General features: G+C 57.1%; 1 protein-coding gene across 1 annotated transcript in view; it reads right to left on the reverse strand.

Moving 5' to 3' along the window:
• Nucleotides 1-14,201, reverse strand: part of ATP6V0D1 (ATPase H+ transporting V0 subunit d1) — a 39,354-nt gene that overhangs the window by 8,859 nt on the left and 16,294 nt on the right. Inside the window, exon 2 of the mRNA XM_072815313.1 lies at nucleotides 5,415-5,586. Coding sequence (XP_072671414.1) covers nucleotides 5,415-5,586 — 172 coding nt within the window. The remainder of the gene's footprint in view (nucleotides 1-5,414; nucleotides 5,587-14,201) is intronic.

The raw sequence follows: 14,201 nt of genomic DNA on the forward strand, positions 1-14,201 counted from the left end.
GAGCCAGAATCGTCTTTCCTGGGAGAAAGGAGGCAGCGCAGGCCTGGCAGAGATGATGCTGGCTAGGCTGTTTGCTTCTCCCCCAAGGCCAAGGCCTTCAGCAGGCAGGGAAATCCTCCTCCTCCTCGCCTGGCTTCAGCAGCTGTCTCCCTGCCCCCAGAAAGCCACTCCACCAGTCCTCCCCTCATTTGGCCTCAATAGGAGAGAATGAGGTTCCAGCTGGTCAGCATCTCCCTCCAGAGGAAGACAGCTGGGGAGTGGACAGGCGGCTGCCCGCCAGGCCAAAGAGGCCCTCGTGGGGTGGGAGTAGGGAGTCTGTATTCCTCTGCCCAGAGGCCCTCCCTCACCCTGAGCCTTCAAGACTCAGCTTGGGCCCACAGAAGTCTCAGGCTGGGGTTTAGGAAGCCCCTTCTTCCAAGAAGTCTTCCGAGCCCCTAGCCAAGCCCTGTCCCTCTGCTGTGCCCTTTGGCGCCACCTGCTGGAAAAGCATGGCTTGCTTCCATGTTCTCATCCTGGCCCTGGGGGCTGGCCTGGCCCTGGTGAGGAGGCCATGAGGACTGTCCATCCGACAGCCCCCAGCAGAGGCTGCTCATAAACAGTATTTGTGCTCAATCCTATCAGAGTCCTGCAGAGCCCTGCCCAGGGCAGAAAGTGAACAGAGATATCAAGTGATGGCCTACCTGGCAAGCCTCAGTTTCCCCTCTGCAATCAGGATAACTGAAGTGCAGCCCACAGCAAAGCTAGTGAGACCCTGACCTTATCATTAAAATCCTGCCCCTACCCAGAGGCCTAGCTAGGTCTTCCCACTTGACCTAAGCCTTCTGGGCCTTGGAAGAGCTCCTGTGTGTGTTCTCCCACGGTCTCCAGAAAAGAGTATCACTGCTGGCTGTCCCTCCAGGCAGGAGCCAGGTCTAATCCAGGACCCAGAAACCATGGCAGGTCTAGAGCTGTAGCCTGTACAGACCCTGCTGGGACCCAAAAGTGGTCATGGAAACGGGGGGCTAGAGGGCCAGGATAGGGAGGCCTGGGTAACCTGATGCCTCTGTGGCCCGTAGTGCAAAAAGTTCTGGGGAGAATGGCAGCTATGCTAAAAGGCCTGCTGAGCACTTGAGGCCACTGTCCTGGGACAGAGCCTCCTTCCAGCTTCCCACTCCAGGCTGCTGGCACTGAGATCTCTGGTACCTAGGAAAGATTGGACTTCACATCTCCCAGATGGTGCAGCTTACCATGCCCAGGCTCTGCCAACGGGTAACTGGCTGCTGCTCACTGGGGATGACACCCTCCAGGGAGGCTACTCACCTAAAGACAAAGGCCCCTGGGGCCCATCTGAGACTCCCCAGAGACCAGACTCACATCCTATAAGCAAGTCTCCTAGCTTCCCGTTCAGGGCCTATTATCTTGTGGGAAGCCATCATGGAATGGCTTAGATCAAGATCCCCCTCCGATGCCAAAAAAGAGGCTCCATCTCAAGTCACAGGGCAGTTAATGGCGAGGCTTGGAAGGAACCCTTGGTACAGTGACATATTACATTTACTGCCATGAAAATGAGCTAAATCAAGACTACGTGATTGATGACAGCCTACTTCATGGATTCTTGCTCACTCCGGGCCCGTCTGCCTCCACACCAGGCAGCTGCCTCTGATCTCACCACCCACTTTCCTGAGCAGCCTCCCTAACCCCATCTGATCCAGGAGTCCTCTTAATGCTGGGAAGCCTCCTGTGACCCTGGATCCATTTGTAGCAGCTGCCCACAGGCTTTCCAGGAGCCGTCTACACCACCACTGGCACCCATCCCATTACATTCAGATGTTCCCCCTCTGTCCTGGCAGTGGGCTGAGCCCAGAGCTGATACTGGTCATGTGTGTTGGCTGAAGGCTGGCTGGGATCTATAAAACCACCGGACACTGTCTTTACCCACAGGAGGGCAGAAAAGGCCTTGGCCACCTATTCACACACCTTCAGGGACAAGGAACCCATCACCTCCGGGGGAATCCTGTTCCAGCCATCCAAGGGACAGCTCTGAAGGCAACCAAGAGACTCTGAGGGATGGAACTAAGTGGACCTCTGGGGGTAGTCCCAACCTCCACCCTGGCTGTGGGCAGCGATGGCAATGTTCCTTCAAGTATTCACACTCAGGATGGGGGCACTAGTGGACACCTCCCCTACCTGGGCTCACCACACTCTCCTCTCTGCTTACATCCCTAGGATTTGAGGCTCCATGCTCCAGCTGCTCAGGACATGTCTGGTTCCCTCAGTCCAGAAGCTCTCCTCCTCTAATTCTTCCTTTAAACACCATTCCTCTCAGCCACAGAGCCACCTCCTCAGAGAAGCCAGGTGTGAGTTCCCAGTCTGGGGGAGCTGCCCTGGACAGGCCCTGGCCCATCTTTCTGCAATGCTGTGGGATGACCCAAGAAGGAAGAGGAGTAGTGGAGGAGGTGAAGGAGGTAGGGAGGCAGTAGATAAAGGGCAGAGATGCTGTGAGAGAGAGGAGACTCCTGGAAGGTGAGAGGGCCATGGCTCCTAATGAGGCCTGGAGACCTTGTCACAAAGGTCAGCGGTAGCTTCAGTCAGGGCCTTGTGGTAGAGTGATGCAAGGACTGGGAGCAGACTGGAGACTCAAAGGATGGGCAGGGGTGGGGGTAGGAGTGAGAGAACAGACAGTGGACATAAAGAGCTTAGGGCCCAGGAGATGGGTTGTTCACGGTGTGAGAGATTTGCGCTTGTCCAGATGCTGATGGGAAGAAACTGGAAGGGAAGGTGGTTGCACAGACAGGTGAGTACACGAGTGGCCACTCAGGGTCTAGGGAGTGGGGTGGGAAGACTTAGCACCTTGGCAGAAAGACCCAAGAGAAGATGGAGCCTCTGCCATCGGATCAGGGTTGGGGACACAGATGGGGTGATGGGAGGGGACTGGTTTCTACTGTCATCGTGGAGGAGGAAGGTGGGCCATCTGTCCAGAGAAAAGGCTGGGGGCCAGGAGAGGGGTGGTGCTTAAGATGGTAAGGTGGTCTCCCAAGCTTGGTGGGGGGCTGCAGGGTGCTGGGTAGGGAGGACAAGTGGCCGAAGGGGCAAATACAAGCAGAGGCCAGCTGTGCAGCGGAGCAGCACGTCCCACGGCAGGGATCACCGCCCAAGGCCGGCTTCCCCAGCTTTGCTCCAGGCTGTGGAAGTGGGGGAGGGTGCCTCTAGGCTGAAGGCTGCTGGGATTCCTCCAGGGCTGGGGGGCTGCCAGCCAGGGCGGGACTACAAGACGGGCGGCCAAAAGCGCTGCGGATGCTGGCAGAGGAGTGCTCAAATGATGGACCAGGGAACCTCAGCTGGGGAGGGAGGAAAAAGAAGACAGAAGGGGCAGCCGGGGAGGAAGCAAGTCCCAGTGTCCTGCTGAGTCCGGAACCCGCGTCCCACAAGGGACTGAGAGTGGGCTGGAGGGTCTGATGACTGTGGGTAGAGAGGGGGTGCCTGACTCAGCGATTCTGGGGTGGACCGGTTCCAGGAGTGACATGGCCTTGGGTAGCCATTGGAGGGGGCGGCTGCACTGGAGAGCAGAGGAGCGGGTCACTGGAGATGACGAGGTCATGGAACGAGCCGCCACAGGCTCAGACAGGCTGACACGTGGCTGCTGAGCTCTTCTCGAGTGAGGGCAGGAGTGAGGAGATAGGAAGACTTAAGCCACAATCACCCATGAATGGAAGGGGCGGGGAAGTGACAGCCTGCCACAGGATAGTGCTTGGCTGCTTTAAGCACGCTTGGTGCTTGCAGCCAACCTCCAGCAAAGAGCTGGCGGCTGTGCGGCCTCAGTCACGCTCAGAGCCTCTCCAGTTTCATGGCCTGGCAGGCTGAGACCAAGCCTCTAAGGGTACCGAGAAAGGCCAGGAGCTAGCTGCACAGGCAGGTGGCCAAGCGGGCAGTGGGATGGATGACAACTGCCCTCTGACCACTGGCATGGGTCAGGCCTCCTCTGGCCAGCCTAGCTGGCAAGGCCAGAACATTCAGGAAGCTGAAAGAGCCTTGTGCAAACAAGGTGAAGGCTGGGCTCTGGCAATAAATTCACTGCTTCCTGGTATGTCCCCAGCTCTGGCCTTGGGGCAAGGGATATGCAGCCCCAGGCCAGGAGTTGACTGACACATGGGACGCCTCGGCATTACCCCCAACTCAGCAGCACAAGACATGCCCCATCTCTGGCCTCCCGCCCCAGTAGGACTATGTTGTCTGTACCTTGACCGGAGCCAGGAAGGTGTAATTACAGGCCCAGCCAGGATACCAAGGAGGCCCCCAGAAAGGAGGCCTGTGGCCAGGAAAGAGACTGCTTCCCAGCCTGGGCAGGTTCCCTGAGCCCTTCAGAGGTCCCAGCCTATGGCCTCTACCCAAGGATGGAGCCCTTCTGGCTACAGCCCTTACTTGAGCAAGTGGATCTTGAGTAAGTGGCTGTTCCTTGCTAGGGGTAGGCATCAGGACAGGCAGGAAGCACCTAGCCAGGCAGGTGTGCCGGGTCCCAAGGAGGAGGGTGGGAGCACCAAAATCAGGGAATGGTAAAAGCTCGACAGTACCCAGTATACCTGGAAGTGCTTTCCCACAACACACTCTCACACTCCACTAGCACGGAGCACGCTCATTGAAGCTAGCCACCAATCACACCTCTGGGGCCATCTCTTTGTTTCCCAGGCTCCGGCTCATGGCTCCTGGGCTATGCTGACAGAGGGAGCCTCTCCATCTCTGTTTCCACAGGCATACCTGGCAAGCACAGTCTGCCTCATCAAAGTGGCCTCCCCTAGCCTGCGGGTCCTAGGGAACTTTCCTCTGCTCAGCTTCTCCAGGATCTTAGTGGAGACAGGGCTACATCCAAGGGTTAGACAGTGGGGAAGCCAAGCATCATAAACACAGGGACCTGGGTTGTTGGGAAAGGCAGTCAGGTGTGGAGCCTTCCTCCTTCTCCCTAAGGCCCAAGGCTGTGGACAGAGAAGATGGAGAACAGGCCTCAGCTCAGAAGGGCTGGAGAGTCTGAATGGTCCATTCCAAGAACCTGGCTCTGCAGAGCTCTGCCCATCCCCTTACCCCTGACCTCAGGATGGAAAATGGAGACCTAGCAAGAAGTCAGTGTAGATGCTGCAGGGTGAGTGAGGAAAAGTGCTCCCATCATCCCTGGTCTCCCCACCCCAATCTCTGTAATGCTAGAGGTGCAAAGAAAGAGGCTTCATCCAACACTACAGTGTGGTGTGGGACATTCTTGCCTGCCCACTAGATTCCCAGGCAGCAGTGAGGTGGCAGGTGGTGGCCTGGAGATCCAGGGTTGTCGAATGACCAGCCCAGCTCCACAGTCCAAGAAGGAAGGCTCTGCAGGCAGCCGGCCAGCCGGCCAGCCAAGGCAGGTGCAGCTCTCCTGCCCAGTGGGAGGGGAAGGGACCGTAGGCACTTACGTAATGAAGTCCAGGAAGCTGGCGAGTGGCTCATAGGCATGGTTCCTCATGTGGCGGAACTCCACCACCATCTTCTCCTTAAGCCGGTCATCAATAACTGACACGGTCAACGGCGATGCCTCATTGGCCAGGAAGTTGCCGTAGTCTGTGCTCTGCAGGTGCAGCTTCAGGTCTGAAACCCAAAGCAGGGGGATGGGGGCAGGGGTGAGGGCTGGCCATGCTGAGCCTCCCCAGGACCCCAAGACCCTGTCCATACTGGCCCCCAGACTCTGGGCCCTAGTCTCTCCCCTGTGCTTGAGGCCTGTTGCTACCCTGACCTCCTGTCCCCGCCTTCACCTCCCTGTTGGCTCAGGGCCCAATCTGGGGCGGTCAGGCCAAGGCTCCAGAGATGTTCCAGACCCCTGGGTCATGAGCCAGGACACTGGGCCCCAAGGAACAAGCACAAGTAGAACAACTGTTCCTCCAAATGAGAAGAAGGCCTGGGAAACCCCAACCCAAGGTGCCATTCACAACCCATAGCCTTTGAGGCCCTTCTATGTGGTGGGCTCTAGGATGGCCCTAACCCAGAGCGCAGTAAGACCCGGGCCCTGCCCTCCAGAGCCTCGGGGTTAGAAGAGCAGATCCACACTTCGGCAGAAACAATCCATATAAAATAAAGGAGATGCCACAAAATAAAGGAGTGGAGTGGCCAATGAAATGGGTCTGAGGATGAGAGAACATGCTGGGCTGGGCCACAGCAAAGGGCACGGACAGGAACATACAAAGGCAACAGCCAACAAGACGGCCTGAATGACAAGTGGCCTGGAGGGCAAATGAGTGGCATGAGGGGGAGATCATCTCGAGGCTGGGAGGAAAGACCAGCCCTGCTATAGGAGTGGCTAGAGGCTGATAGGCCAATCCTCTGGGCTCTTCTGAGCCATTAGGGACAGGGCAAGGGAAAAGGGACAAGAGGACAAGCAGAAGGGTCTTGGTGGGAAAGACAGGTGAGACCCAGTGGGATCAGGGCAACAAGCTGGCTTTTACCCTTGTCTCCCATCCCTGGTCTATTCCCCACCCAGCAGCCAGTGATCTTAAGACACAAGGCAGAGCACGTCACACATATGCATGTCTTCACCTCAGGGTCTTCCCTGTTCCTCTGCCTAGAAAGTAATGATATCCTCCGACAGCCCCTCTTCAAAGACCTCTCCTGCAGTCCTCCCACTCTATCCCTCATTTGTGCCACTCTTCTTTGTTACACTTATTCCAACTATCACAGGACACATGAGCTCCATGATAGCACGGATCTGGGGTCACTGCGGCATGCTGGAGTCTAGAACAGAGTATGTTCTGGCACGTTTTCATGCTCGGTAAGTACCTGGAGAATGGGCCAAAGTCTGGGGAGAGTGTTGGTGAGGACAGCAGGTGAGTTTCCTCCTGGATTTTGAAACAGGAGACATCGTAGCAGTGATGGGGTACCAAGGACAGTGGCTGAGAAGGAACCTGTATGTGTGTGTGTGAGTGTGAGTGTGAGTGTGTGTGCGTGTGAAGGCCCAAGAGCCAAAGCTGGCTTCTGCTGTAAGGGACTACATGTTTTCTGTCCCCTGGGAAGGCTGCCCAGGGGAAGACAGAAAAGGGTTGCACCTGTGAACATTTCCACAAGCTCCCCTGATCAAGCCTCCCTATGTCTCTGGTCTCCTGGGCTGCTTCAAAGTAAGGGACAGCATGGCTGATTCCCTGTAAAGCCCCTACTCCTGCACACCATCAAGAGAACATTCCCAGCCTGGAGTCAGGTATGCTAAAGGAGAGACAAGAGAGCAGATGAGAGGGGGAGGTGAGAGGGAGGGAGGAGTGTGCATGCCCCTGGGTGAAATGCCTTCTACCTGCAGTGCTGGGTGGCATCTGGGTGCCAAGCAGCACTCATGTCCTCTGTGGCTCCTGGGTCCTCACAGAGTGGACTTTCACCTTGTGAGGCCTGCAGGAGGCCTTCACCATCTACTGCTCTTGCCATCACTCCCACCTACTTCTCTCCAGAGCCACCCAAACATGGGACAGAACCGAGTGTGAGGTAGGGAAGGGAGAAGTCACCAGCCCCCTGCTCTGCCTCACGGATCTTGCTGCCTTTTGCCCGGCAGGTGTGCACACTCCTACGTCCTTGCCCCAGGCCATCTTCCCCATCCCTACCTGGTCTGACCAAGGCCCACCTATGCTTAGAATAAGGCATGGGTGAAAGAAGGTATTTTTCTCAGTGGTACTTGAGTTGTTGCAATGTTTAAGTACCCATTTGGTTGTCAAAGAAAAATTCTTAACAATAATTGATGGTTATAGCTGATGGTTGCTATAATTGTAAGTCACCTTGCATTCCTACCTCTAGAAGTGGGTTTTATGTGCCAGATTTTAACATCCTTGACCCTGGAAGAGTACACAACTCTTGTGAAAAGAAACGTGGTTTTAGTTGCAAATAACTAATCCGTTTTGAAAGATCTTAATGTTTTCGAAGTTGTTTTTGTGGGTGTGAAATAGAGTGACAATATGAATTGATCCCTCTTAATATAGTATTGAAATTAATTTCACTTAATTTATCAAGTCATATTCATACCCTGATTTTATATATTTCTATCAAACATTGTGATACCTAAAAAACAAACTGGGCAGGGGGTTCTGACCCGGGCACAGCAGGTACTCCAATCCCCACTAGGGGAAGCTGCAGAGCGGACAGCAGCTGGAAGCCAGGGCTGGAATGTGGTGTTCTGGGTCAGACCGTCTAGCGCAGCAGCTGCCAGACCAAACCTGTTCATTGATCCACCCGGCCACTGCAGCCAGCAGAGACCCATCTCAGGCGATAAGACTCCTTCCTCTCCAGGTCACAGCTGGGCCTCGAGGCCAGGCCAGATGTACAGGGCAAAACCCAGTCCCCTTAGCAGGGTACCTCATCCCAGTGACCCCACTATTCTCTGAGACAGCAAGTCCAGTCGAGCTTCCTGCCTCCCACCCTCCAAAGCATCCTTGCACATGCTGCCAGAGACTTCCCTAAATGCTATCACCCTAGCCTCAGCTCTCCGGCAGCCTGTCCAGCCTCTGCCTTTCTAAACAGGGCTTCTCTTTGCTGGGAAGGTGCACTCAACAACTTCCCCACTGCCAGGTACCCTCTCTTCTTTCCAGCTCCCACTGACTCTCCATCCAACACACTGGTCAAGCAAGAGTCAGCACCCCAACACCAGGGGAAACCCAGACCCACCCTAACTGGAAGCAGAGGGGTTCCTGCTGTGTATTCAGCCCCTTGCCAGGAGCATGACCATTTCACAGATTTAGAAAAGACCAATGAGAGGGAACATGAAACCTATCCAGAGTCCCAGTCAGGCACAGAGGGGCCAGGACATGGATCAAGCCTGGTGGATTCTGATGTCCCCAATTCTGGCCCCCTTTCCTCCTGGACCCTTTACATCATTGACCACATTCTCCCATGGCCCTTGGCCCAGGATGGACCTTTTGGATATGGACCCAGCTGCCTGGACAGACGTTAGTCCCAGAAGAGCTGGCAGGTGGCAGAGGAGAGCAGCCAGGGCAGGCCCCTCCATGACCTCGGAGGCTGTCTAGACACTCGCTGCCCACTTGACATCATGCCTCAGCAAGCCCCTCTGGTGTCACCTGTGGCAACGTCTATTGCTAGAGAAGCTAGGCACACGTGCATGTGAACGAGAGGGGCAAAGTGGAGGGGTGGGCTCTTCCCTGCCTGCCCCCACGTGGGGCTCAGCACAGGCCCAACAGCAAACCCCCCTGTGCCTTGGCCGCTGCGTTCTGCTGACACTGCATCTGGGGAAGCCGCGGCTCCCAGCACCACTGGAACACAGACGGCCGGGTGGTTTCTGCTGGCTTTTGTCAGATCAGAGCAAACCCTGAGACTCTACCGAGAATACTGCCCAAGGCCTAAGGAGTCTTCCTTACCAGGAAACTCATTTTTAAAAGCCCCCAGGGATGATGTCAAAGGGCCGTTCCAGACCACTTTCCCTGGCCAAACCCTGCATCTCCCTGTGACCCAAGCAGAGGGGACAGCCTGTCAGCCAAGAAGGCGACTTGGAGGCAGGCAGGCTAGCCGATCCCTCTGCTTGGACCACACAGGGCTTCTGAACCAGCTCTGACCCTGTTCAAGCAACCTGGCGCCCAGGACCAGTTATGGGCAGCCCCAAGCCCTTGAGATGGTCCCCAGGGCTGGGATGAGGCCCGTTAGAACCGCCCCCAACCACCCCATCACCACCAGCAGCTTCCTGCTCTGAGGGATGCGGAAAAGAGGGTGTGACTAGGGGTGGGATCTAAACACAGGAGGAGAGGCCTGGAACTTGTTGAGAGCTTCGTGGGAGACCCGGCCACCCAGCCCTGGCCCAGCCCCCGAGGGCAGCCAAGGACGCCGGGGGCTCTGGGAAGGCAGGGGCTAGTTCTGCTTTGCACCGTGAGCTCAGCAGCCTGACGGCCTCGGTGACAGCCCCTGAGAGCCCCAGACGTGCCTGGGCTGAGGCATGAGCAGTGTTCTGGTTAGCGCACACTCAGGGGACTGCTCTGGTCTACCCACAAGCCCAGCTGTCTACCCCAAATCCTCCCATCCATGGCCCAGCACCAGGAATGTCTGGCCAGCTTGGGAGCTCTCACAGCAAAAGACTTCCTCAGAGGCTGATTTCTCATGTCCAAGAAGATGCTGCTGCTATCAGGAAGTTCTCTCTGCAGTCTGACCTAAAGCCCTCCTCAAAGGAAGCTCACCCACTCAGTTTCCCAGTGCCTACAGCCTCCCCTGCGGGCTCTGGGCTTGCTCCTCAGTCCCCATCAGCATATACCTCCTCTGCTTCCCAAGGGTCGCCTGTCCCAATGTCATAGAGATTCTTCCCACAGCTCCCATCTCCTGGTGCCACACAGGCCTCCTCGCCACCCTGGTGCCCTTTTGCTAGACTCCTGCCCCAGGTTTGGGCTCCCTGCTCCCAAGTCCACTCTCACAGCGTCACTAGAGCAGTCGTCCAACTCCAGCATGTAGTTGTCACCTTTACCCAGGGGCCTCCGTGGCCCAGAGCTAGAGTCCTGCCTCCTCCCCACAGTCTGTGAGGCCCCTTGTCCTCCCCCCTAGCACCACGTCAGACTCAGCCCTCAGCTCTCTGCTCTACTCATCCCATGCTCTCACTAGGGCAACCTGTCCAGGATCTCTGCTCCAGGAAGTGCTTCAGAGAAGTCTACAGGATGCCCTAGGGAAAAAGCTCCTGAAGTGCAGAAAACAGCTAGAGAGGCCTTTGCCCTCCCTCTGCCACAGGGCACCACTGTCCACCTTGAGGTTGCCCGGTCAAAGATCGTTGCCCTGGCTGCAGCAGGGTCCGCTGAGTGCCCTGAAGGCCTGTGGGTGGGCTGCAGCCCCAGCTGCCCTGCCCGGCTGTTTCTCCCACCCCCACCCCCCACCCCTGGGCTCACAGGGAACACCAGAATCAAGCTGGCTCCATAGCTTCACCCCGCCTACCTCTCAGACCATGTCTTCAAGGCCAAGACCCCTCAACAGCAAGGCCCTGGCCCCAGCTGGCACCTCCGCTTACCACCCAGTCCCCGATTAGCAAGGGGGCACAGGGACGCCTGGCTTGACCAGCACTCCTTTCTCTGTGTGGGGCAAAGTGTGGGCTTGGCAGCCAGTCCCAGCCAGGCCTTGAGAGGTGGCAGCTGGGCAGCCCTAAACCCCATCCACTTCCTGAAACCCTTCCCAGATCCTGCCAGCCCTGAAAGTGATCTTTCAGCCCCTCCAGGACTCCCAGGGGCAGGCAGCACGTGGCCTCTTCAGCCCCCAAGCCTCTGGAGCCCCTCCCCAAGGGCCCCGGGGAGACAGGAAGGGAGGGGCTTGGCCCATGCCAGGGAGTTGATCCCACGCTGCCCCCAGGGCCCAGCAGGCATAGAGGCAGCTCCTGGCACAGTACACTAGGCGGGGCGGCCCCCTGCTCTAGACTCACCCATGGCCTCATGGCCCACGGAGGGGCCCTGCTGGCCAGCTGGCCACGGCACAGTGTGAGAGGACAGTGTGTTCCCAGACTTCACTTCTGCTTTTCCAGAGGTCACTCAACGATGCTCTCCTGGGGAGCTCAGGGGTTTTCAGGAATTGCGGCCCACTGAGTAAAACCAGATGTGCAAATATGCTCCCTAGAGCCCATCATGCCCACCCTGCCACTCCCTTCAAGGAGGGCAGGGCCTCAGAGCTTGTTCTACACTCCCCTGAGCCCAGGTGAGGGGTCTACTTTGAAGATACTGAACTGGGTTCTACTCCCAGTGCTTGTTCTGCCCCCAGAGGCTCTCTAAAGCTGCAACTTCCAGGGGCTCAAAGCAGGGAAACTCAGACATTTGGACAGATATGGACAGATGGCCAGGCTGGTGGCCCACTGGAGCCACAGCCCCGCCTCAGCAAATGTGCCGTGCCTGAGTCTCCTCCCCAGGCTCTGGGGGTGGCTGAGACCTCTTCTTCATATCAGCTCCAAAGCAGATGTGTGCACTGGCTGGCTGGCTCTGCAGGGTCAGAGCACCACATCTGGAACTCCCAGTATGGGAGCATGGAAACCATTAACCCTGGGTTTACCTGGGACCTGTAGCATAGACTGAGCATCCTTTTCACCCCAAACCTCCACCAGGGCCCATCACAGGCCCCCTGCAAACCTCACATAATACCAACCAACTAACCCTGAGTTCCAGCTCGTCCTATCAAATGCCAGCTCTTCCTCCACTCCCTTGGGTGCCGCCTGCCTTCCCCATCCAGAACCTCCTCACTGCCCACCCCTCCAACTGAGATACCCGTGGTCTCTTGCCCTGACCAGTGCACATCTATCTATCTGATCCCCATCAGCTGGTGCCTACTGCAGCCCCTGCCTCCTACACCCCTCTGCAGTCCAGTTTTGCTAGATCACTGGTTTCAAGCACTGCTCCTCAGGTGGCTGAATGGGACAGGGGAGGGAGAACCTGGGCTTTGGAGCCATAGTGACCTAAGTTCAAATCCTGTCTTACTGTTTGGCTCTGAGCAGCTTGTGGATCCCTCTGGATCCAGGCTCCTGGCTGGTCACCTAGTGAAAGGCTGTGTGATGCCAGCCTTGCAGGGCACTTGCGACAGACACTGAGCAGAGGCAGTGTTAGAACTGAGCATAGTACACCACAGTCCATCTCTCTGGGGAGAGTGGATCCCACCCAGAGCTTCTTAACCAAGACCCTCAGCCCCAGTCAGGTGGTACGTGTTCTCAACTCCAGCCTATTGCTCAACCTGTCCCCCTCCATACCCTGAAGAACACCCCTGCCCTTCTTTCCCATAGTCTGTCTCGACCTTTCCCCTCTGGCATGTCCTCCTCCTCACTGTAAAGGCCATGGGGGGCCTTGTGCAGCATGAGACCCACTCTGCTGTCTCCTAGGGAGGGAGGAACAGAGCTGACTCAAAATCTGGGACTCCTGACCCCAAGCCCGAAACCCACTTCACCTACCAGCAAGATAATATAGAGCTCGGGGCAGCCCTGTGGACGTGGACAGAGGCTAGGACCCACGTCTGCACCATGTAGCTGCTGTCCTGGGGGCCTTGGGAGCAGGCAGGAGGTGGTGCAGCCAAGGGCAGCTCCTGCTCCATGGGAAGCCCCCAGGCTGGCGGGCCAGCAGTCTTGGGAAGAACCTGGAGTCCGCTGCTGGCATGGCCACATGTAAGTTACTGGGTTTCAGTTGGCGTGAGGTAGAGCCCCTGCAGGGAAAGGACAGAGAGTTCTCCTTCCTTGGTCCCTGGACCAGTATTTTGTTTTGTGTTGGAGGCCTTTTGGTGAGGTGAGGCAGTCACAGAGGGTGATGGGACTGATCCACAGAGGTGGTGCAGCTGACACCAGGGGCCCACGGCACTCCTCGCCAGCATATCAGACATGGGGATTAAATGGGAGTGTCACTCCCCACATCCAGGAGGCAGCAGGATGTCCAACCCAGGTTTACTACCCTTCTCTCTGCTCCGAGACAGGTGGCAGGTGGTGGAAGAACTACATTTAATTACCCTCATGCTCTTCGGAACACCTCGTCCCTGTGGCTGGAGAATGAAAGCATCCCTCATATCCCATGAGGAAGTCAACCTATCTGACAGTCGGAAGGGTGCCAGGCAGGCGACAGTCCCATGTGCCAAAGGGAGGGGCAGAACTGGTTACTGCTGCACCCAGGGCAAGTTCCAAGAAACTCTGCTCTGACTGAGTGGAGATCCACCTGGCTATCCCCTCACCAGAACATCCCCACCCAGGCCCTAAGGCTCCTCGGGACTGGCACGTCCCAGGAGACATGGGGCTTGGAAGGCAGCTTCCCTGTGTTCCCCTGCCACAGCCCAGCCTGAGAACCAAGCTGCCCTGCCTCGCCCTGGGAGGCATGGGCCACGCCTCGGCGGAGGCCCTGCACTTTGACCTTGAGCCAGCTCTTTCTTTTTCAGGCTTGCCACCATAGGTATAGAACCTGCAGGTGGGAGTGGATCTGGGGCTGCAAGGAAGAGCTTTGCATTTTACCAAAGATGTTCAGTTTGCCTGGATATGAGTGAGAGAAGTAAAGTGGTCTGGTATGGCCAGGTGCCAGGCAGCCCAGGCAGAGCCAGCTGCGGCAGGGAGCTTGCTCAGAAGCTGGCCCATGGCTGTGTCTGATTCCTGGGCCCATGGGCCTGCACCCGCTGAAGGAACCTGTCAGCCCTTGATGCTGGGCTTCTGTTCTACACACAGAGGAGGGCACTGAGGAAGGCTTAGAACCCTGCTGGATGGGGGAAGGGCAGTTTTTAGGGCCCCCGGCAGCACTGTTCACAGTGAGATAAAGCCA

Source organism: Canis lupus, chromosome 3, assembly GCF_048164855.1.
Source record: "Canis lupus baileyi chromosome 3, mCanLup2.hap1, whole genome shotgun sequence".
NCBI classification, from domain to species: domain Eukaryota; kingdom Metazoa; phylum Chordata; class Mammalia; order Carnivora; family Canidae; genus Canis; species Canis lupus.